The sequence below is a fragment of the Plasmodium coatneyi genome, chromosome 11 (assembly GCF_001680005.1).
Source record: "Plasmodium coatneyi strain Hackeri chromosome 11, complete sequence".
NCBI lineage: Eukaryota > Apicomplexa > Aconoidasida > Haemosporida > Plasmodiidae > Plasmodium > Plasmodium coatneyi.
Window position 1 is genome coordinate 1577936 of NC_033566.1, and position 23827 is coordinate 1601762.

The 23827-nt window shown below is 44.9% G+C and overlaps 3 protein-coding genes across 3 annotated transcripts; 2 read left to right on the plus strand and 1 right to left on the minus strand.

Moving 5' to 3' along the window:
* Positions 1-698: 698 nt before the first annotated feature.
* PCOAH_00035230 (Uncharacterized protein) lies at positions 699-8462 on the plus strand (the record flags this gene model as incomplete). The annotated part of the gene is made up of 8 exons (XM_020060314.1): positions 699-756; positions 1024-1172; positions 1359-1473; positions 1581-1693; positions 1836-3812; positions 3967-7744; positions 7953-8172; positions 8272-8462. The coding sequence occupies 8 exons, from the start codon at positions 699-701 to the stop codon at positions 8327-8329; spliced, it is 6468 nt and encodes a 2155-aa protein (XP_019915946.1).
* Positions 8463-8891: 429 nt separating this feature from the next.
* On the minus strand, positions 8892-11045 carry PCOAH_00035240 (CMGC protein kinase; the record flags this gene model as incomplete). Its single annotated transcript, XM_020060315.1, has 1 exon — positions 8892-11045. The coding sequence occupies one exon, from the start codon at positions 11043-11045 to the stop codon at positions 8892-8894; it is 2154 nt and encodes a 717-aa protein (XP_019916002.1).
* A 3121-nt stretch (positions 11046-14166) lies between these two features.
* Positions 14167-23424, plus strand: PCOAH_00035250 (Uncharacterized protein; the record flags this gene model as incomplete). The annotated part of the gene is made up of 10 exons (XM_020060316.1): positions 14167-18174; positions 18564-19487; positions 19582-21891; positions 22018-22095; positions 22295-22346; positions 22498-22562; positions 22703-22759; positions 22892-22939; positions 23075-23134; positions 23344-23424. The coding sequence occupies 10 exons, from the start codon at positions 14167-14169 to the stop codon at positions 23422-23424; spliced, it is 7683 nt and encodes a 2560-aa protein (XP_019915643.1).
* Between the last annotated feature and the right edge of the window lie 403 nt (positions 23425-23827).

A 23827-nucleotide genomic window follows, 5' to 3' on the forward strand; every position in this document is an offset into this window, starting at 1 on the left:
TTTGTGTTGAATTCATTACGATGTTGATGGGGTGGAGGAGAAGGCGACGCAGTTCGCGCTGCTTGGGCGTTTAAATTTTAAGCTATGTGGGAGACTCCAATACGGGCAACACCAATACATGCGCCTAAGTGATTGTACTAGGTTTTATGAATGCTTGTAATTGAAGGCGAACATTGCGAAGGTGCGGTATGCTGAAGTGCGCAACGTGCCTAGGGAACACAGGACCACGATTCATCTATTAGTACATCCCACCAACGGAGCAATGAAGAAAAAAAAAAAAAAAAAAAAAAAAAAAAACGCTACACTGGAGTACCACATGACATGTGAACTTTTCCCTGTTGCATAATTATTTGAACGAATCGACAAACGGAGGTAGAAACTGCTGTCACGCGTTATTGCGAAAAGGGATGTCATCGATGTGGTAACCTACGCAGGTGAAGCGCTATGAATTGCCCTACTCCATTTTAGCATAGCTAGCGAATCGGGGATTATCCCATTTGGGCCTATTTAGACCCCGCTGTTATTTGACACCCTGGTGCAACGGTCGATCGGTTAGCGCAAAGGGGAAGCGGGAAAAGCCCATCAAGTGGCACAGCCTTTGTCGCGTAGCAGTTGACAAGAAGGAACAACTGCCCCCGTCCCAACGAACGAATGAACGAACCAACTAACCGACCAACCAACCGACCAACGAACCAACCATGAAGAAAAAAAAAGTCGTCAAGTTGAAGGAGGAATACGTGCCGAAAGGGAACTACTGTAAAATTACATGAACATACATGAAACATGGAAAAGTGATGTGATGGTATTTTTGGGGGGCGCCGAGAGAGACGGGGAAAATCCCCACTGGCGCAGTCCAAAGCGTCACCGTTGTGTCCAGAACTGAGCAAATATGTTGAACCGCCACAGGGTGACGCTTCTACCTTCTGTTCACCGAGAGTGCAGATCTACCTGCACCCGAACGTAGTTGTACACACATAACTGCTCACGCATGTGGGTTTCCTTTTCCCCCCTCCCCATCTACAGTTAGCAAAGATGCCCTGTTGACCAACATTTTCATGCAGAGTGCAGAGAACGTCCTGTCGGAAGTCGAGTCGAAGAATTCCCAGCTGATTGTTAACTGTATAAATAAGTTGCACAAAAAAAATCTACAAACGAAGTTGAAGGCCATAAGTGTAAGTAGCTATTTTGACATTTTTTTTTTTTTTTCCCCCTCTGTATCGTTGCTTGTGGAGATAAGTGGATGGACTGACCTACCGAAACGTCTCAATTTTTGCATGGTCATTTGTGGTACTTTCCTCGTGGATTCTTTTTTTCCGCTAATTTGTGTAATCCACACCGTATGTGATTCCTACCCGTAGGAACTAATTCAACACCTGAGCAAGTACGATGAAGACGAAGTGAGCCACCTCTTCGCATCCTACATAAGCGTTTACAAAAAGTTGATATATCACCCGAACTATGGCCTGAGGGAAAGTAAGGAGCTCGTTTGACTTGCCGTTATGCGGCATCACAGTTTTATTGCAGCCGCATTGCTTTTTCCCCTTTCTTCACCAAGCTGTTTTCTTTGCCCCATTTCACAGATTTAAACCTGTGTCTGAAGCTGTTCATAGTGAAAGTTAAGACGAAGATCAAGGCCCACCTGAGTGTGTTTTTGCCGCCACTCTTTTTGTCTCTCTTCGACTACAGTAAAAATGTAAGGCCAACAGGTTCCGGACGAGGCGTCTATTAGTGCACGCCGCATCGACAACGCATCGACAACGCATCGACAACGCATCGACAACGCATCGACAGCGCATCGGTCCAGCTGTCACACTGTTGCTTCTCCCCCCCTACAGGTAAAAAACATCGCGGCGGATATTTTGCTCTCCATTTTCCCCCCCAAGGGGAAGACCCAAGAGTCCAGTCTGGTGGAAGACCCAGTTAAGCACCCTCCAGTGAAGGCAAAAAAAACACAGCCGGGAAAGATACGCCTACAGGAGGAACTCAAGCTATACGGAGTGATCAAAAATTTGAAGGTCAATTTGACAAACCTGTATAACTGTCTGAAGTATGTTGGTGGTCCCCTCTGTGAGGAAGTCACGAAGAATTTGAAAAATAAGAAGAACGACGAGGACTACGATTATGGTGTTTACCTCTTCAACGTTGTTTGTTTTTATCCATCCCTTTTGTACATGTTGGTGAGAATTGCAAAGGGGTGTGACGACGAAGGGGGGAAGGCAACCCCCCCTGTGGAGGACAACAATGAGACGGCCTCACCGAACCGCAGAGACGTCAACTCAGTGAAGCAGTTCATCAGGAAGGAATTTCCAACCTTCGCTAGCACGTTCAACCTCTTCTTCAATGCGATCAACTCAATTTACAAAGAAAGTAAAGACAACGAGCGGGTAAAGAAAATGCTCTTCCTGGCAGTCTACAACATTATATACTTGCTGAAGAAGTATAAATTGAACTACTCCGATTTTGAAGAAGAAAAAGCCAACGTATCCATCTGCAATTACATTTCTTCCGTCGTCAGCAATAAAGATGAGTACATCCTCAAACACATAAACCACCTGCTGTTGTTGTATTTTTTTTCGGAAAATAAAAAAATGATCAATGAGAATTTTTTGAAAAGTTATTTGTCCCTAATTAAGCACAACAAAAATGTGAAGAATGACATTTTCAATTATAACATTTCTTTGTTCATTTTTATTTTTGAGAAGGAGGATATTCGAGATTTTTTTTTTTTTTTTTTTTTTTTATTTCTCTTTTTGCTGTTGCACGGGATGTCATCTTCGCTAGTTGTGTACTACGATTTGTTGCAGCATTTGTTTGGTTACTTCGACGGGGGGGAAGCAACCCATGGGATGGGTCTCATCCAGGGGGAAGATGCAGGTGTTCAGTACTCCCTTTCCGAATCGGATTGCTATACCTTGCTCAGTGAAAGCATCTTGCACCTGCCGTTAGAGACGATCTTTGCGCAGAAAGTTGGTGTGACATACAAATGCTCATTCAGGAGGGTAAACCATTTATGTGAAGCCCTCTCCAACATGTACTACTGCCACAAGAAGAAGCCAAGTAAGGACGGTAAGGACAAGGACCAGTTTGAAGAATTGAAGAGGAAAATAATTGCAGAGAAGCTGGACGAGACTAACTTCATCCGTACGTATATAAACTTTCTCAAGTCATCCAAGTGTGCACACACAGTTTTGCTCACTTGTTTGGACATGTTAAGTCGGTACACAAACGATTTGGCGAAGCAGTTGGGGGCAGGTCATACGATGGAATGTGAAACATTTGTTGACCGATCGGAGGGATCCCCCCAATGTGGTGACAACCCCAGCGGGAGGCACAAATATCACGATGCGGTAGACTTCATTTTGAACCTCCTAACAGAACTGAAAGGAGTGGTGTTCCCACCAGGGGTAGAAGTGGACAACCCAGAAGATGTAACCAACAGAAGCAATGCCCCTGTGAGGGTAGCCTTCATTCGAACGTTGAAGGGCACCTTCAAAATCGCCTGCCTGCTGGTAGAGGGAAGAAATTACGAAGCCGCTGGAATGGTGAAGAAGCATTGGGGGCTTTTGGAGTTTTTCTTGGCGCAGGGGGAAGTGGAGGATGATGAGGTTTCTCTGGAGAGGGTATTTTACGTCTTTATGGACTTCCTAACGTGGGGTAAACGTGGGCACAGGGAGAAGGTGAACCTTGCAGAAGAGGCAACGCATGGGGGAGATGCCCTGTTCAGCTCCCTGGACGTGAGTTTGAACCTCTTGGCGTTTATTTGTTCCAAGGGGGGGAAGTCGTGTGATGCACTGGCCAAGTCCCTGCAGGAGGTAAGCATAAACGCGATACGTCCCTTTTTAGCATTTTCGATGCTACACAAATTGCGTTTCCGATTGTTGCGTGTGTGACCCCCTGTTTATATACATAGGACCTGTCTCTACATGCTAATGTGCACTTGCTTCTTTATGTTTACCCCCCTTTCAGGCACTTTTTGAAGCACCCCCAACTGAGGAAACGGTCGAGAAGCAGCTAGCTATCTGCGTGAAGCTGATCAATTTTATGAAGAAGGAGCGCACCAAGTTTTTCGACCTCTCGGAGACGGCCCTCGAATTATACAGATACTACCTCCAGCAGGATGTAATGGGTGGAGGCGCATCACTGAAGGCGTTTTACGCCGCTTTGCAGGGGGACGCAGAAGACCATCCTGACCTCTTTGGAGAGAAGTTCTACCAAGGTTTATTTCATGCGTATAGGGAAAAAATGAACTTAAGTCGAGCCCTCCCGGATGAAGATTTTTCCTGTTTCTTCTCCTCTTATGCAATGGGAAGAAGGAAGGAGGCTGTCCCACTGGAAGATATTCACCTACATTTGTTGTTTGCAACTCTCCTGAATGTGAAAGACGAACAAGTGGAGGGACATATGAAGGAGTTGTTCGTCTCGTCAAGACTCAGTAAGGACAGTACATTCTCCTGCCTGCAGGTAATGCGGGATGTGTATAAATGGTGTAGGGAGAACGATGAGGAGGAGGGAAGGGGGAAGGTGTGGTCCTCCTTCACATCTACCATGAACCAATTTGAAGACGACTTTGATGAAAGCGAAAGTGATGACACGAGTGAAGTGGCCGAGGGGGACCATTTTAAAGTTGGCCTACTGGTGAGTAACTCTTTGGTAAGGTTAACCTACATTGGTGAGGAGGAGGAAGAAGAAAACACAAACTACGGAAACTACGCAAACTACGCATTGGCTATGAACCATTTGAAGAGGGAAGACGAGGAGCGTCCCACAAAAGGAAGTGTCCAACAGAAGAACACTGAAGAAGCATTCTTGTTGTTACGCAGGAAGGATATCCTAAACACGAGATTCATAGAGAGACTGCTAGGTTTGTACAAACTGTACTACCAAGTGGAACGTTTTTCCGTTGGCCACTTGAAGGGATTCACCATGCTATGCTTTGACGGGACAACTCCAGGGGCAGGTGAGGAGAAGGCCCAGAAGGAGTCACACAAAAAGGAAGTATATCCATTCTGCACTTTCTACCATTTCGCGTATTCCAACATTAGGAGTAGATCGTTGTTCTATCACATAGTCAGCTTGAGGGATAAGGTAGAAACAGATGAGGGAGAGGAAGTGGGGATGCTGGATCTGCTCATTTATGTGTATAGACAGCTGGAGAGGAAGAAGAGTAGGAAGAAATTACCTGCCAACCATGTGAGCATATCAGACGTGGTGTGCGTCATGAGGCAGGTGAATAAATGGGACGTCTTTAACATTTGTAGACACATCCTAACGGATCGAAGAGGCAGTGGGGGGTTCTCTCCAGATGCGATGAGGGACGTCATTCGAGAACTGGACAGTTTTAAGGTGAAGAGCTTGTTCGACTTGCAGGTGAAGGTGTTCCTGTTTGAGGAGTGCCTTCTCTGCGCTGGGGGTGGCAGCCATGTTGCCAGGGAGGATGACCTCCACCTCGACACGAAGAATTACGAAGATGAAATCGCCAAACTGAAGGAGAGATTGCCGGTTGGTCTGCACTCCTACGTGGAGAGGAACCTTTCCCTGACCGTTAAGGGAGAGCTGCCCTGCTTAAACCTTCTGTACCACTTGATATGCATAAGCAGCAGATACCGAGACGTTAATCTGTTCGAGTGCGTCATCGTGAGGAGGAAGGTACTGCTAGGGATGGCCCTCCAGTATATCACTTGGAACAACTTTGACGTGTTCTTTTGTTGCCTCGGGTTTGTGAGGGGCGCCTTTCCCGGGGGGGGCGACCATCCCAACGGGGGGGAAAGCATAACCATAACGAACGGTGTCCCCCCAAGTGATGTCCCCCCGTGTGATGCCAACCCCGTGGAGGAGGCCTTCCGCAAGTACCTGATCACTGTGAAAAACTTCTACCGAAAGATGCACGACGAGCAGATCGCACTGCATAGGCAGAAATGGAAGACCCTAAATGAGACCCTCACAGGATATAGCAACAGTAGGAAGATACTCCCCCCCCCAGTTGACAACAAACTAAAGAAACAAAAAGGGAAGGAGAAAAGAATCGAAAGCAAAAGGGAGTCCCACCAGTTATTGCATTCGAAGATGGGAATACATTTTTTGAAGTACACATATAGGAAGTGTCAAATGGAGGGCAAAACATATCTATCGACCTTTAAGGGAACAAAGAAAATTACATCCGATCTAGTGAAGCTTCTTTACTTCATCGTCTCCATTAGTTGCTATGATGACGGATTGGTGGATGAAGAAATGGTGACGCTAGCTACACAAATGGTTAAACTACTTATACAGATGGATGGGGAAAATATCAAGTCGCTTTATAAGATTTATTTGTTCTCTCTTCCAGATAGTATTACCCACTTTTGCGACGACATCACAACAGACATTTTCCGTCTGGATGAATTGGAACTAAGCAGACATGGGTTGGCCAAATTGATGAGAAGAATGCTGGACCTTTATGTAAACACCTATTATCTTTTTATCCTCTTTTCAAATGTAGACAAATGCAAAGAGAGCAACTTTTTCGTTGAAAAAACGCTAAGTATTCTTCTCATGAATTGCCTCTTCTTTGCTGAACTGCATAAGTTGAGGAGCTCACATATGTTTGCGTTTTCTGTGATAAGTTCCTATTTGCATATTAATGAAGGGGGGAGGAACTTATTTTTGCTTTCCGCTGCGGGGGGGGGTGTCGATGGGCATGACGGTCGCGTGTTGGGGGTAGAACCGGACAGGCAACCTGAAGTGGACACGGCAGGAGTGGGGGCAGCCCCTGTGCAGCGTGACAACCTGTGTAACCCCTCTGACGATAGCGATGAGGCCTTTTTGAGCGAACCAAACGGAGGCTTCCCTACCGTCGGTCCATCCAAAGGGAAGAGCAAAGAAACTCCAAACAGCAGCAGAGAGGATAGCCCCACGTTGAGCCCCACCAGGGTGATGCAGAACTGCGAAGAGGAAACATCACACAATTATGGTAGTCGAAACGATATTCCCCAATCTGTAGGTCTGCCTCCCCCAGCGGACCGCACAAAGAGGGAAGATAATTACAAGAAAAAAATGAACCCGTTGCATTCTTTGAAGAACCAACTGAAGAACCCATCTCTCCTAATCGACCTGAACAAAAATATCATAGATTTGTATTCCTTCGTCGTAGACTTAAATTATTTGAAAGTCCTTCTCTCTATGTTAAACATATGTCTGTCCGGTGAGTACTTTATCTACGAGCCGGAGTTACACCAGCAGTTCATGGCTTTCGTAGAAAGTAACAATTTTTGTGTGGGTGACTTTTTAAGCGATATTAGGCACGTCGGACATATCCTCGAGGGAAGCGCAACGAAGAACAAGTGGGAAGGAAACCCATGCAGACGTAATGAGGTGGATAATCTGCCCTTCCCAATCAAAGAGAGAAAAAAGTTCTACATTTTCCTGCTCGCCCTGCACCTTATCCTGCGTCTCATAACGATATACCCAAACGAATGCATCACCATAACAAACGAAACTAAGCTACACGACATTGTAAACTTCAACAAAATCCTTTTTTCAAATATAATCATAACAAACCAGCTGAAGGAATTGAGGCAAATTTCCAGAGAGTATATTAACACCACGTTCCAGTATGACCCCCTTACGAAGACGCTCACATTTAAGTATAAGATAAAGGAAGACGACAGTGAGCAGTTCGAGGACGTGACTGCAAAGTTGACTTTGCTCTTCCTCCCCAACTATCCGTTTTCGCACTTGGTCATAAGTGACAGGATTGAATCGCTAGGTGAGGAAAATAAAATGCTTTCCCTCCTTTTGGGGATCCCTGCATTTAAAAAAAAAAAATATTCATTTCGACCCGTTGAACAGTATGACATATATATATATGATATTTTAACGCGTGAAAAGAACTCATTGATTATGAGTACCTATTCTATATTGCCCACTTGTCATACCATGTGAACCGCTTTTTCTTCACACCACCCCCCCTGCAGACAAGAAGGCACACGTGCATAACTCCATAAAGAGCATGTATAAATATGCCCGTACAGGCAACATTAACGAGATGTTTGTAAAATTTGACAGCCTCATGAATGGCTACTTTGAGAATAAATCCCAGTGCAATATCTGTTTCATGATTTTATACGAGACGAAGACTTGTGATAAGGCCTGCTCCCAGTGCGGCACCTCCTACCACAGCTACTGCCTACACAAGTACGTACCGCACAATGATAGCGCATCGTCTGTTTTGCTTACCCATGATGCGTCTTTGCATTTTTTCACGTTTCCGTTTTTTTTTTTACCCCCCTGTAGGTGGTTCCTGACGTCCCACAATACCAAGTGCCCGTCCTGCCAAATGCAGTTCACGTAATGAAAAAGCGCCGCGTGGCAGTCATCCGGAGGTAATTTTCAAGACACCCATTCGACTCTGTGATTTTGACTTTTTGTATATCCCTTCATTTGAATTTTTTAAACTGGATGTGTTTTTCCTACATTTGGTAACTTTCCCAACGTTATCGAACTTAACGCGTGTATTTGTGTTTAAAAAAGTTTGCCACGTGAAGGACAGCATAGAGGATTGCAGTACGCGCAGAGTTGGCACGTTTAATTTACAAAAAAAATGCAGTGAAACGAAACGGGGGGAAATGCTGCGTGACGTGACGTAGACAGGGTGGCCCACTTAGCATACCAATTGATGACAGCGTAATTGCAGTTGTGCAGAAAACGAAAAGGGCCGAAGGGGGCAGGGGGGCGAGGCCCCCCTTTGGAGAGCGCCAATTTTAAAAATAAAAAATGAAACGATTCGTGTGTAGGTAGTCAGATACCGCCGCATCGAGCGGATCGCTTCTCTTTCGCGAACTACGTACCCGCATGAACAAGGTAGATGTTTCTGGGCGGTTCGCATGGCAGGGATGACAAGATTAACACCCCTCTCAAGTGAATCCATGAAAGGTGGGTAGCTGATGCGGGGCGGCCCGGTTGGTGGTGGTGGCGGACTTGAAGTGGTCCTTGCGTCGCTGTTTCTTCCTATCAGGGGAGGAGAAGTCCGGTATGGAAAGATTCCTCTTCACACGCATGGATGTAGCCAACTCGTAAGATGTCTCCGGGTTCACAGCGTGGTAACTGGATCGGTTGAATTTCCTTCTCTTAGAAGATGTAGAAGTCGGAGTCACATAGTTTGTGCTGTCATCGTAGAAGGACATTTCTTCCTTTGTCTCGATAACATTCTTTTCCTTCATGTCATTCAACACCTTAATACTAGCTCGTTTAATAAACCCATTGGCGTTCTTATCATCTTTTGCATACTGGTCAGAAAAAATGGCAAAGGATCTTCTGCCACTTTTTTTATACCCCCCCAAATTTTTAAAGGTATCATTTATAAGCTTAAAAATGATCTTTCCATGTCTATCATTGGATTTGCATAAAAAGTGAGAGATCATCGTGGTGGTTAGAAGATTCTTTTTCTTCTGTTCAATTTCTCTGAAAGTTTTTATTCCTATATAGTACTTTAAGCAGTGCACATACCAGTTATATACTCCGATTCCGTCTAGGTTATCAAAACGTATGTCTGAAAACCATGGGTGTGACAAAGCATCTGCTGCTGTGATTCTATCATTTGGGTTGTACTTTAACATTTTCACGAGGAGATCTATCCCCAGTTCGTCTATCCTTCCGTTTGTTATTACGTTGAGGGCGTCCTTTTTGTTCTTTATATTCACATTGAAAAAGTCTTCCTTGAGGGGATAAAACCTGGAATCACTAAAAAATTCCAACTCATCATTGTTTGGTTTGCCTAGGGAGTTCACAATTCTTATGATGAGATCAAATTCTGTTACGCCTCTGAAGAGGGGCCTTCCTATAATTAGTTCGCAGATGATGCAGGCTGCTGACCAGATATCCACGTTCAGTCCGTATTGGAAGTCCTTATTGTTGTAGTAGTCGTCTTCTTCTATTCCTCGGAGGCGTGCCCTTTCCCGTTTTCGCTCAGCTGCTTTTTCGCGTTGCATCGCTTTTACTTGCTGCTTGTTCTTGTTTCTATTGTTCTGGTTGGCATTGCATTGGATATTTTTGTTTCCATTTCCGCTACCCCTGTCGGTCGTGCACCCAGCGCTTGCTGTGTGGGTTCTGCTGTTGCCGATGCTGTCGATACCCTTGGTCGGGGGCGCACTTACATTGGCGTGATTCGCATGGGGCGGATTGGCAGATGTGGATAATTCATTCGCTGGCGGTTTGACCTTTCCTTTACCCTTGGTGCGCCCCTTTTTTCCCTTGGCCATTTCAAATTTGGAGAGGAGCACCTCCAAAGGACGGTAATAAATAGTACACACAGTGGGAGTCATGTCTCCGTCATTTTTCAGCTCCCTGCACAAACCTAAGTCACCAATTTTAAGTAAAAACTTACGATTGGGTGTCTGTTGTAGCATCACATTTTCAGGTTTCAAATCCCTGTGGCACATTTTATTGTTGTGTAGGTAAGCAAGTCCATTTAACAGTTGGAAGGATAACCACTTGGCTTCTTTCAAGCTGAGGCCCGCCTGGTCATCCGTGATCTTCGTCTTCTGAATGAGCCTCTTTAAATCTCCAGCGTCACAGTACTCATACGCAGCGAAAATAAATTTCTGGTCTGCTGACAGGGGGGTCATATCCAGTTTTTTTGAGTGCTGAAAGTTGGACGCATGGTGTTGTAATATCTGACGGTTGATGTATTCGCTAATGCATTTTTGTCTGTCTATTGTGACGTCTATGAGTCGTAAAATGTTTGGATGCCTTCCGATGTTTTTTAAACAGCTAAGTTCTCTCAATGTCGTGCAGCTAATCCCTTCTTCATTTATCGTTTTCAAATCATCACGGAAAAATTTGATCGCATAAATATTTTTCCGAAAGAAGACAAACTCATCCGTGTAGTAGTCGTATGGGAGGTAATTCGTATTCTGGTAGAGGTCGTTGTTATTGTTGTTATTGTATTTGATTACCTTCCCTTTGTATACATCTCCGTAGGTTCCTCCCCCCAGCTTCTCCTCCAGAGACACCGTCGAGTAGATATTGTTGAAATATATTTTGCACTTTGTCAGCGTTATGCCATACATGGTGGGCAAAGTGGGAACTAATGGAGGTGCATACAGTCGGTATATATATATATATGATACCCAGGAGAGTGATCAACAGAGTGGTCGTTTACCTAGCAGGTCGCTTCGTTTGGCCCGTTCTCCAACAGTATCCCTAACCCTTTCCCCACCGCGTCAGTGCAAAGCCAGGGGAATGTGGGGCATAAACATTAACCCATAAGTACAGCGGCGTTCCTTTTTTGGGCCCCCTGCAGAGGAGGGAACTTACCCAAATGCTGCACGCACAAGGGGAAGTAAGAGGTGTGTGAGCGTAATGCTCTTCCCAAGTGTGTGCTTCCTCCCCCCCTTCCTTGGTGGAACCTTTCAAGGACGTATTATCCCTAGGGTGGTGAACGTACAGGGGAGAGTTCCTAGCTCGTGGGGCAGGTATGCTTTACGGTTAATGGTTGTGAGGGGTCACTGCTCATTGCTCAGTGGTGCATTCTTAGTGGTGCTTCCCAAGTGGAACCTTCCACGTGGCGCATCCTTAGTGCAGTTTTCCCAGTGTCACTCGCAGTATGGCTCGCTTCCCTGCGATGTGTAAGTATTACCCTTGGAACCCCTGGAACGAAGAGAGTTCGCGTTGCATGCACTTGGGCGTGTGTAAGAGGCGCCGAATGTGTGCGTGCTTTTCCCGTGTGTAAGGGGAGAATTCGCGAAATGGGTCAACGTGTGTAAAGGATCAGCACACGTGCGGGGCCAATCTTGAGTGTGCTTTTCTCCCCCGCATGCACCTCCCCCCTTGCGTGTACCTACCCGTGTGTAAGCTCGAAAAGGTACGCACACTCGAGGACGTCTCTTGGATCCCCTCAAGGAGCACTTTAAACGAATTGCCAAGATAAAGGAAGAGGATTTTTCAAACTTCGATGCTCATTTCACATGGGCTTAAATAAGGACAAAGGAGAAAAAAAAAAAAAAAAAAAAAAAAGAGCAGCACTGAAATAGACAAAGTGTAACTAAATAGAGGTTTTATTTGTCGAACGAAAAAACAAAAAGCACAAAAAGGAAGCTTCAAATTGGTAGCATTTTTCAATGTATTAAAATGAGTTTCTTGGGGAGAGGGGGAAACTATTATGGTCCCTCATCCAGGAGAAAAAAAAGGGAGAGAGAAAGGCAAAGATCCATGATATAAGCGCGGTGCGCTAAGCGCGAGGTGTACCAAAAGGAAACAAAAGAAAGTGTACTTTGAAGAAAATTCTCCAGCGCGCACCTTCACAAAGGCGTTATCGGCAAAACGAGGAAAAAAAAAAAAAGGACCTCAAAAGAGCATCCGCTGGACGTGCTAAAGTTCACACTTCCCATTTTCCATTTCTCTGATGAGAAACAAAAAGGAGGAAAGCTTAATCAACTTTATCTCCTTCATAATTTATGAATATATGTAAACAGTGTCTTCTTTTTTTTTTTTTTTTTTCAAAGTGCCGCTGATGGCTCGCCCCATTTGCGCGGTGACCTATGAACGTATTTGCTCGTTCAACGATGTTAATCTGGGGATGCGCATTTTCCCATGGGTCTGTGTAGATGAATACCGGTACAAGGAGGAAGCGCTAATCGCATTGCTGCGGGGGGTGGAACAGATACATTCCGCGCGATATTATGTCACTTCTACATGGGTTTATTTTAAAATTTTCTATGAGGGAAACTTCTCTGTGTGTCATGCGCAGGTTTTCCTTCCCTACGGGGGGGGTCCTTGCGTTCTGTTCCCATTCCGCTTTCGCTTTCGCTTTCGCTTTCGCTTTTTTTTTTTTTTTTTTTTTTTTTTCTTAGGAGAAATCATCTATTACACGGTTTTACTGCCCACACTAGGCGAGAGGAAACCAGGCTTGTATTATAATTTTATGGTTCCACCTCAGTCACCGGTTTGCACCACAAAAGGTTACGAAAACATGTGTGCAAAAATATCAGGTGTACGTTGCATAATTTGCTGGTGAATTTTTTTAGAGGAACAACGGAGAGAGTTGAAATCAGAACAACATTGGTAACCGATTGAGTTTGTGTTAAACTTGGAATGTAACATATGGAGGTGGGTTGCAGCGGTGGATGTACTTCCAGCGCGTGGTATTCCGCCTGAACCGTGGGTGAGGGACGAGCATCCTGCCATGCGTTGTTCCCTAATCTGGCGAACATTTCACAACCACTTATGTACAACGTGTGGACGTTTTTTTTTCAAGTGGAACTGCTAACTGGGAATGGCAAATAAAAAATAATTTAGGTTTTTTTTTTTTTTTTTTTTCATAAAATTATGGAGTTCCTTCGATGTTACACCGTAACAAGGACAAATCGAGCGCGCACCAAATTGGAGGAGTCCATTTAGGGTGGGTGTTAAGTTGTGTGCTGCATGCCCCATCATTAATGTAATTTTTTTTTCCACCCCTTTGGGATGTGTTTGCACGCAGGTTATTCCCGTATGCTTGGGAATACACCCACAGAATGTATGCCAGAAGAATACACCGAAAAAATATGCTTAAAAAAGTCGCCTCAAAATCACCATCCAACACGTGCACCTCCACGTATGCACGACCCCGCCTGCTGCCTTTCCTGGGAGAAATTCCTGAACCACCCCCCGAGCACCGGAGGGGGAAAATCAGCTGTACGCACGACTCACCATTTGGTCGACTGTGGTTTGGCTACCTGCATGATTAGCTCCTTCGCAGCTGCGAATTGGGCAAATGCGCAATTTATGAAATGGAGAAAAAAAAAAAAAAAAAAAAAAAAAAAAGCAGAAAAAACGTAGAAAAGTTAAGCAAAGCGAAGTAACGTAAAGGGGGTAAAAGAAACGGCCTACGAGATAGGAAACCATTTTTAAAGTTGAACAAGGAAAGAGAAAGATTAACGGATTTGCCGCATGACATCATAGAGGCACCCCATTTTTGTAGTCATTGTTTCTTCATTGGCAAAGCCACCAATTTTTCTGCATAACGTGAACGTGTGGAGAAGGCAGAAAAACGCAGTTGTTCTTTCTTGTGCGCGTTCTGTGGATCTCCGGCGGGGGAGAAGAACGCGAAGAGAGGAAGATCCCACGTGGAGAACGACGCAACCACGTACAGAACGACGCAACCACGCAGAACCCGCGATCGAGGAAATAAAATGAGCACAGAGGAGTAGCATGAATACGAACAAAAAAAAACCGTTTCACAAAAAACTGAATAGAAGAGTACTCAAGGAATTTTCATACGTTTCTTTTAAGAAGGAAATTGCGAAGCTGTATGAAAAGGAGAAGGACTTCTTTAAGCAGATGCATAATGGGACTCTATCGTCGGAAGATGTTTTAAGATGTGACGGGACAAACGATCCATATGTGCGGCGGAAGGGGGAGCACCACGTGGATGGTGCCGGATTGGTGGTCAATGTGCGAAAAGGACCTACGACTTCCCGTTCGCTAGGAAAGATCGCCAAAAGACAAGAGGCCACCAAGGGGGCGGATCCCAAAGGAGGTGTAACTGGCCGAAAAGATGTTCTGAAATCCCAATCCATGGGGGACAAAGACACGGAAAGTTTCCACTCGTGTTCTATGCAGGAGCACGACGAGGAGACTAGCTCGAAGAATTCAGTGAATAATGTGGGGGGGAAGAATCTCCAAATGGGGAAAGCCAAGGTAGAGCAAGTAAAGAAGAATGCACACAACACCATGAGCGATCACACGCGGATGATCAAGCAAGAGGAAAAGGAAGTCATAAAGCAAGTGCTAAAAATAATTATAACAGAACAAAAAATATTCGATATTTTAGCGAGGCATTTTCAGGAGAGAATAATAGATGTTATAAGCCCCCAAATGATGAAATACATTTTAAAAAAGGCACGAAAAAACGTGGACTTTCAGATGGTAAAAATTCTTCTGGTTCAGAATGTAGACCAGAAGAATATAGAGAACACCCTCAACACTAAAGGGAAAAGAAAGTTATTCAAAAAATATATTTTCTCTAAGCAAAGAATGAGGGCTATAGAATGTGCGCTCCTTGAAATTGCGTGGATGGATGAATATGGGTTCAATTTTCGTGAATCCTATAAAGAGTTAGACATATCATCGGATGAGTACCTTCTCTGTGTGGAAGCCGTGTGTGTTTATCTGACACGAAAATCTCAGGAGGGCACGGCGAATTATAAAAAATACTTGGCTGTGCATAAGCACGTTAGGCAGCTTTTGCATGGAAACTCCAGTGCGTATGAGAGCGGCAGTAGTGTTAGATCCGTGCAGGGGGTCAGGGGTTTGGACACCCAGGGAGATGACAACAGTCAGAGGATCGAACAGAAGAAAAGCAAAAATGTTATCGACGCAGAGGATATTGCCCGTCTGCATATTGACCAGGGGGGAAGCGACGGTGGTGAAGTGGGGGGTCCAAAAAAGGACAATACCACCAAAGTTCCATATAAACCGGGTGGAACCCACGAAAGTTCTGCGGAATTACTCAAAATGGTGAGCGAAGAAATGAAAAAAAGGGACCGCGAAATTAACACACTGAAAAGGTCATTGGAGCAGATAGAGAAGGATGTAAAGCTGCTATTGAGAAAGAATGACGTGAGGACAGATTCGGTGGAAGACTCGTTGGACCACTCGTTGGAGGATTTCAGAAGGAGCCATTCTTCCTACCGCAGCGCGGAGAAGGCACCTCCACGGGGGGAGTCATGCGTGAAGTCATCTGTGAAGTCATCTGTGAAGTCATCTGTGAAGCCGTCTGTGAAGGCATCCGCGGAACCACCTGTGGCCGTCCCCATAAGCGAGGAAGACGTAACCTCGTTCAGGCACAAGGCATTCGTCCTGATTAACTTGCTGAATGAGCACCTCACCGGGGAGGAAACCAAAACAAGCGCAACTGCGAAGAAGCAAACGGAAGGGAAACCTCTAACCCTGAATTATCTGAACGAGGAAATTGACAGACTGATAGGCATCATGACGGGGGGAAAAAAACCATCTACAGAAAAACCACCGGCAGAAAAACCATCTGCAAACAAACCATCTGCAAACAAACCATCTGCAATCAAACCACCTGCAGACAAACCATCTGCAGAAAAACCATCTGCAGAAAAACCACCTGGCCACGTGGGACAAAGCAGCAGTGAGGTGTGGAGCCCCTCGGAGGGCGCCTCCAACTTGGAGGAAGAACGAAACAAATTGGTATCCCCCCCAATGAAGGGAATGAACAAAAAGGGAAAGACAACCAAAGTTGAGCAGTTCCCAGAGCAGATAAATTGGGAGGTATCAAATGTGGGGAAAAAAGCAGGAGCCAGGGAAGCAGACAGAATTGTATACATGGCGGGGAAAACTGCCTCTGCTAAAATGGATTCCTTTAAAATGAGCACCCCGCAAGTGGGATCAACATCCGAGTTAAGGAAAAACGATGCGATCAAAATGGAGAGGAAGGTTTCCCCACCAAGCAGTTACACAGATAGGGTGAAAGAAAGGCAAAAGAAATCTTCCGTCTACGAGTACGACGTAAGTACCACTCGGTGGAACAACAACCATGGCATACTTGAACCCAAAAGAGAAAAGAAAAAAAATAGCATCCTTAAATACGTTAATAATTTTATGAGCAATGCAGCGAGCGAAAACATGAACAGAGGAATATCATCTGTGGAGAGTAGCAAAATGGAAGACATGGTTACTTCTCAGAACACCAGTTCAGATGCATCCATAACCGTGGAGAACACATATAAGAGGAGAAACTACTTCCAGGAATACATGAATTACTGCAAGGAGACTGAGGAGGAGGATGGGGATGGAGAGCAGAGTGACCTCGTGTCGGTAAATAACGCACCCCATGTGTACTCCAGGGGGGGAAGAACCACCAACCAGTGGAAAAGAGAGAATAAAGAGAAAAGAGAAAAGGAGGCCGAGGAAAATAAAGAAAAGGTGGGCGAGAACAGGGCGAAGAGCGAGGACCTGATGAACCTGAATGGGGAGCAGATCAACCACATGCTCAGCATCGGCAAGGATAAAAGCAACAACACGACGGTGACGACAAATCACATGGTCGAGAAGGGAGAAGCGAGAATTGTTGACAACTGCGATGGGAATAAGGAAAAAGAGAAGGGGAAAAAGAAGCTGTTGAAGGAGCAGAAGGGAAATGCTCATGAGGTAGAGCAAGGCATAGTGATGACCGGAAGACGGGAAGAAAGACAAGACGCAACGAAGGAAAGGAAGAATAAAGAAGGGGACGAGCGGGATAACAACCTAAGTGGACGCAAAGACGACAAAGGGGAAAGTGACCCTGATGAGGAGAAGAAGCAACATCCGCATGAGTTGGACGAGCTGGACAAACTGAGCGACCAAGCCACGGAGAGTGGGGACAGTGTGGTTTACAACTACAACCTGTATAACGCCATCTACGACCTGAACGAACAGTTTTCCAGTGTGGTGAAAAACATGTATATGGAGAAAGACGCTGGGGGGACAATCGCAGGGACGCCGGAAAATGAAAAGGTGAAGTCGAAGGGGAAGAAGGAAAAGGGAAAAAAAGGAAGCAAGGTCGAGCAGGAAGTGGAGGATTCGACCCAATTGAGCGACATTGCGGAGAATGCAGACAAAAGGAGAAAAGAGGAGAAACTCAAGAAGAAGGCCAAAAAGAAGGAGGAGAAACGGCGAAGGAAGGAACTGCTGGAGGAAGAAAAGAGGAAAATGCAGGAAATAAAAAAGGAAAAGAAGAAAAAAATGAAAGAAATGAAAAAGGAAGAAATGAGGAAAATGAAGGAGGCAGAGAAGGAGAAGAAGAAGAAGTTGAAGGAGGCACGGGAAGCGAGGGAACAAGAGGAAATGAAAGCGAGGGAACAAGAGGAAATGAAAGCGAAGGAGGAGAAGAAGGCCAAGGCGGCAAGAAAGGCAAAAAGGGCTGCGGCCAAAGCGGCTGCAGCTGCAACCGCAGCGGCAACTACAGCGGCAACTGCATCTGCCCAGCGGGTGGAGGGAAATCTGACCGAATACTCCTCCATGAGGGAGAAGAACCCCAGTGATGACACCCAGGCGGCCGAACCCCCCCCAAACAACGACTACAACTTTATCGATGCAACGTCTAGTGACAAGCGTAAGATGATGGAGACGCAAAGGGGGAAGATCATATACGAAGAATACATAACTCAGGAGAAGGCAATTAAGGGCATCCTCAAGAAGAAGTACATGCGGGTAAGTGGCTACGGAATGTATGAGTTGATCGGGTTGGTGTTGGCTTGGATGGGATCCTTTGCGTCTTCATTACGCGAGGGAGGCGAATCTTTTGGGCGCGCTTTCCGGGCGGCCATCCGCCCGTCCGCTGAGTGAAAAGTATGTGTGTGCGTTGCTTCTCCCCCGAGGGGTTACCTGGTTATCGGGTTATTGGGTTATCGGGTTATTGGGTTACCTGGTTATCGGGTTATCGGGTTATTGGGTTACCTCGTTATCGGGTTACCGGATTATCGGGTTACCTGGTTATCGGGTTACCGGATTATCGGGTTACCTGGTCATTGCATCCCCACTGCGTTTTTACCTTGTTGATCGCTTAACATGGTTTTACAACACTCCTCCCCTTTTCGCAGGGAATCCTCACCGCCCGGAGGCACGACAACGGGTTTGTCATGTGCAACGACAAGAAGGTGCATATAAAGTCGAAGAAGGACATGAACAGAGCGATCGACGGGGACGCAGTGGTGATCCAGCTGACGGGGGACAAAAGGGGAGAGGCAAGCGGGGTAAGAAAAACAAAGAGGAGGAGGGCAAAGTCAAGTGCCCGGCGAAATAAAAAGGAAGAAAAACTTACTGGAAAAATAGTCTACATAGAAGAACACCACGGGTCGAATATCCACTATGTGTGCATTTTTAGAGAAAAAATGAAAAAGCAAAAGTACAGCTTGGCTGTCCCATTTAAAAAAAGTATCCCATTTATTAAGGTGAAAAATAGGCACATAATTCAGTTCATGAAGAAGAGTAACGTCATCAACATAACGAACCAAATCCTCTATATTAAAATATTTCAGTGGAACACAAATGACTCATTTCCAGAAGGGAGAATTGTCGAACTCCTTGGACAAAACGACTTGTTCCACAACATGCAAAATGCCATTCTGCTTAACTACAATTTAAACTTCAATTTGAGAGAACCTTTGGAAGATGATTTTTTAAAACAATTAAAAAATAAGGAAATTTTATACAGCGATATAGTCAGTGAGGAAGTAAAAAAGAGAATGGACTTGAGTGAAAAATGTATCTTCACCATCGATCCGGAAACAGCGAGAGATTTGGATGACGCCATTAACATCAGCAGAATAAGCAAAAAAAAAATAGCCAAATGCAATTTCTACATCAGTGTTATTCACAATTTAATGGTTCACAATGGAGAAATTGAGGAATCCATTTTGCAAAAAAATCTCTCCTTTTTTGTTAAAGAGGATGATGATTTTTTCCAAAAGTTGAAGAAGAATAAATACATCAAGGAGATGGAAGATATTAAATATGAAAATTTTGTCAAAAATAAAACGGAGGAAAAAAAAAAAAAAAAAAAAAAAAAAATTGCACATGGGGGAAGGAATAACTGTGAAGAAATACCCCCACGATGAGGTAGACAAGCCGGGTGATGACTCCTCTAAGAAAAGGAAGAATCGACCCGGTGAGATGTGCACCCGTTACACACACCAGGGGAACCAACATATGGAAAGCAGCAGCACCACGGAGGATAGCTCCCTACAGAAAAGCAACAGCAGTGGACAGGCGATGGGAAAGTACCACCACCTGGTGGGCAACCAGAAGGGAAGATCAAAATATGATCCCCTCATGGGGAACAAGAATTATGGCGATTCCGAATCGGGCACGGGGATTAGCAGCATAACCAGGGGAGCACACAGAGGTGTAAGGAAGGGAGAAAGGAGTGAAGGGGATAATCACCTGGACAAGTGCGGAAACCCGTTTGAGGATTCCTCTATGTGTAATTCCGGCTACGGTGGGGAAAATGAAGAGTATACGCGGAGGGGCGCCAGTCGGAAGAAGCCATTAGAAAAGGGCGAAAGCGGTAACGGTGATGGCGACGCCAGCCCCAGCAAGCTAACCAAATACCAACATATATTTAAAAAGTACCTGAACGAAGACATAGGAAGGGACGTCCTGAGCAACCACGACCTGTTCTGCGAAAAGTGCAAGAGACACATAACCCTGAAGGAAATAATAAAGGACATGACGGAAAAAAAATGGAAAAAGTACAACTTGTTCGAAGTGGGAGTGCATATAACAGACGTCGCCTATTTTATAAAAGAAAACTCTTCCCTCGATATTGATGCGCGTAATAGAGCTATGACTATATACCTAACGCATACGTGCTTCCCCATGATTTCCAGAATTTTAAGTGAATCCTTGTGTAGTTTGGACCCCATTAACAGCCGTTTATGCTTGTCGATATTTTTCTACATGGACAGTGCAGGCAGAATTGATCACAATTCTTTTTTCATTAAGGAAAGCATAATAAATAGTAAAGTGAGGTTTACCTATGAGGAGGTTCACTTGCTTGTGAAAAGTTATAGTAAATTGAGAAAGGTAATTAACCGTTTGATGAAGGAGGAACGCAGCAGGGGCGCTTCCCACCTTTTGGGAATACCCCCAGGGGGGGATACTGCTGTGTGGGCGAAGCGGCAGGAGGGAGATGATGCAGTGGGGGGAGGAACTGTTGCAGAAGCGCTCGATGGTGGACAGCACGTCGAACAGGGTAACCAGGCCAACCAGGCCAACCAAACCAAACACGGTGTGGACACTGCACAAAGTGATCAAAAAGGGTCCGTTGCGCCCATCCCAGCTGAGGAGCCAGCCAGCCAGAAGAGCAGCCTATACAGGAAATTCCTGAACCTGAATTTTTACTCGAAAAAGAAGAAGAGCGCAAGTGTGGAATGTGAGAATGCCTCGTGTGGGAACGCTACCAATGGGCGAAGCGAAGCGGGTGGCCCCCACCACAACAACGGTAGTAACAATGGCAGTAACAACAACGGCAACCACAATGGAAGTAACGACAAGGGAAGTAATGACAACAGTTGCATGAAGGCACTGCTCAACAATCGCAACAATTGCGGAAAGAGTGAAGATGCAAAGAAGACAAATGCACTGATGAAGAAACACATCCTGCAACATGGAGATGTAAAAAAAGGAATAAGGGATCTCCTAAAAATTTTCAAAAATCTGAATAATAAAAATTACAAGCTATCCTACAGGAAAATCTTCCAAATCGTAAAAAACTTGTATTATTTACACAAGGTTACCAAGCGCGCAAGAGTCATACGAAAGAATAATGGCTCCCTCCTTTTCAATAACGATAAGATGAATATTATTCTGTCTAGTACCTGTACCCCCATAGCAATTGCGAAAAAAAAGTACACCTTTGCGAATTACTTAGTCGAGGAACTCATGTTGAGTGCTAATAAGTTAGTAGCAATAAGGCAATATTTTAGTAAATATAGAGACGTGTCCGTTTTTAGATGCCACAGTATGGATAACATAATAGAAACAAGTGACATCATTGAAGTTTTAGAAAAGCATGGGATTTATTTGCCAGTTTCTGACTTGAGGCATATTTTAAAATTTTTGGATGAAGCAAGAAGTGTCATTAAACAGAAGAGCAAAAATATCTCAGACATTGTTTTTGCCTATGCCAAGAAGAAAATGATGAGGGCAGAATATCACACCTTTAAGAATATTAAGGACAACCACATGAGTACCTACCACTATGCGCTCTCCTTCCTTTTGTATACCCATTTTACTTCTCCTATTAGGAGATATCCAGACATTTTGGTTCACCGGGTTATTAAGAAAATCATCAGTGACGAGAATAAGCTGAATGGGCAGTTGTCCACCAGGCAGGAAATCCTGGCCGCCCCGGATACCTCAGACGTGGTAAGCACTGCGCAGCATCACACCACAGTACAAGCGTTACATGTGTCACCGTAATTGCATGCAGATGGTGCTACCACATTATGCACATTTACCGTGCTCATGTATTTGCCGCTTTTTTCCCCTTAGGGCATAATTGAGAAAATTTGTGAAAACTGCAACAATTGCAAGACAAAGTCCAAGTGGGCCCAGATAGACTGCGAAATTGTAAGGAGCATAATTTGCGCGGAGAAGTGCATATGGGAGGGAACCCATTCTTCCCACCAGTTGTGTGTCACTTGTAGTGTAGAAGCGGATGGTCTCCTTCACAATTCCATTCACGAGTAGACCATTTGAGGAACACCTTCGTTCGTTGTATAGTCCCATTCGTGTGAATAATTTCTCCTTTTTTTTTTTTTTTTTTTAGGCCTTTTTCTGTTTGTACTTGCAAAAGCAGGACCATCCGGGTTACAACAGGGGTAAGCTATTCGTCTGCTCGTTCGTTTGTTCGTTTGTTCATTTGTGCATTTGTTCATTTGTGCATTTGTGCATTTGTTCATTTGTGCATTTGTGCATTTGTTCATTTGTGCATTTGTTCATATGTTTTTTTTTTTTTTTTTTCACCCACAGGCATCATCATGGATATTTACAGGGAAAAGTCCTCTATATTCTTCAAGTCTTTCTCATTTGAAAATGTAAAAACTGAGGGAGATTATTTTTTCTGGCAGAGGATTATTCACTAGATCGGCACGCTGCGGCGCGATCACATGTGAAAACGCTTTCCCCGCACTTTGCAATTCCTTACTCACCGTTTCATTTTATCCCCTCCTTGCAGAGCCTCTACTACAGCGGTTACGAAAAGCATACCACCAAAATGAATAGGAACCATAAGGTAGAATTTGCGGGGCGCGCCTTTTCCCCATTCCCCATTCCCCAAGAGGAATCTCCGTTCGGCCTGTCCATATAGATATGACCACACGTGCAAACACGCGAACACATTTGCATGCATTTTTCCCCCTTTTAGGCATATTTGAGGGAATATGTTATACAGCCCAATTTGGCCAAGCAGGAGGTAAGGTGGAAAAAAGGAAATGCAACACAAAGCATGTTGTGGAATTGGCAAGCTGGCCCAACGCCGCAAACGTGTGTATGACACGTGCATATGCTGCACATCCTTTGGGGTTTCCCCTTTTTTTTCGCGTTGCAGCTCACAGTTCATGTTTACAGTGCCAACAAGAAAAAGGTCATCATGCGAAAGGTGTACAAGGTATGAAGAGGGACGCATAGTTATGAGCAATCCAGAGGAAAAAAAAAAAAAATAATGTCACCGCTGCTTTGTTCAATTGAACCGAGCACCGTTCGTTGATCATCCTCACCACCGTGACGCTTATGCACATGCGGAGTTTAAAAAAAAAAAAAAAAATTAACACCTACTCACATTTATCCTCCTCTTTTTTTCCCTTTTACCCTTTCCAGCGGTTCGATTATATTCCCCTCTATTTTTTCCCCTTGAACACGATGCCTCCATCGTATTTCCTGGCCGTCGCCGATCGTTGACAAGTGAAGAGAAAGCGCCACTTGCAAATGAATGACAAAGCAGCCCAAAGGTGAACACCGTGATATTACACCAGGACAGATGGGCATGTCCCCAAGCGAGTGGATCATCGATTGATGAGCTTCCCACGGGGACACCAAGATAAGGAAGCACAGGGATGAAAGCAACAGAAGGGGGAAGTGCCACCACTATGCCCCTTCCTAACGTCGCCTGTGCGTTCCATTTCGCACTATCACCTTTTGTAGCATTTGTGCTCCGTTTTGCCATTTTGCGGGCTTTTCGTTCTGCGCGCTACTCTGTAACTTTGGTCAAGTAGCATGCATCATTTAAGCCTGCGCAAGGAGCCCTTTCTTTTTTTTGGTGTCTCCCCAAAGTGCGTCCGCCACGCACGAAGGGCAGCTAACC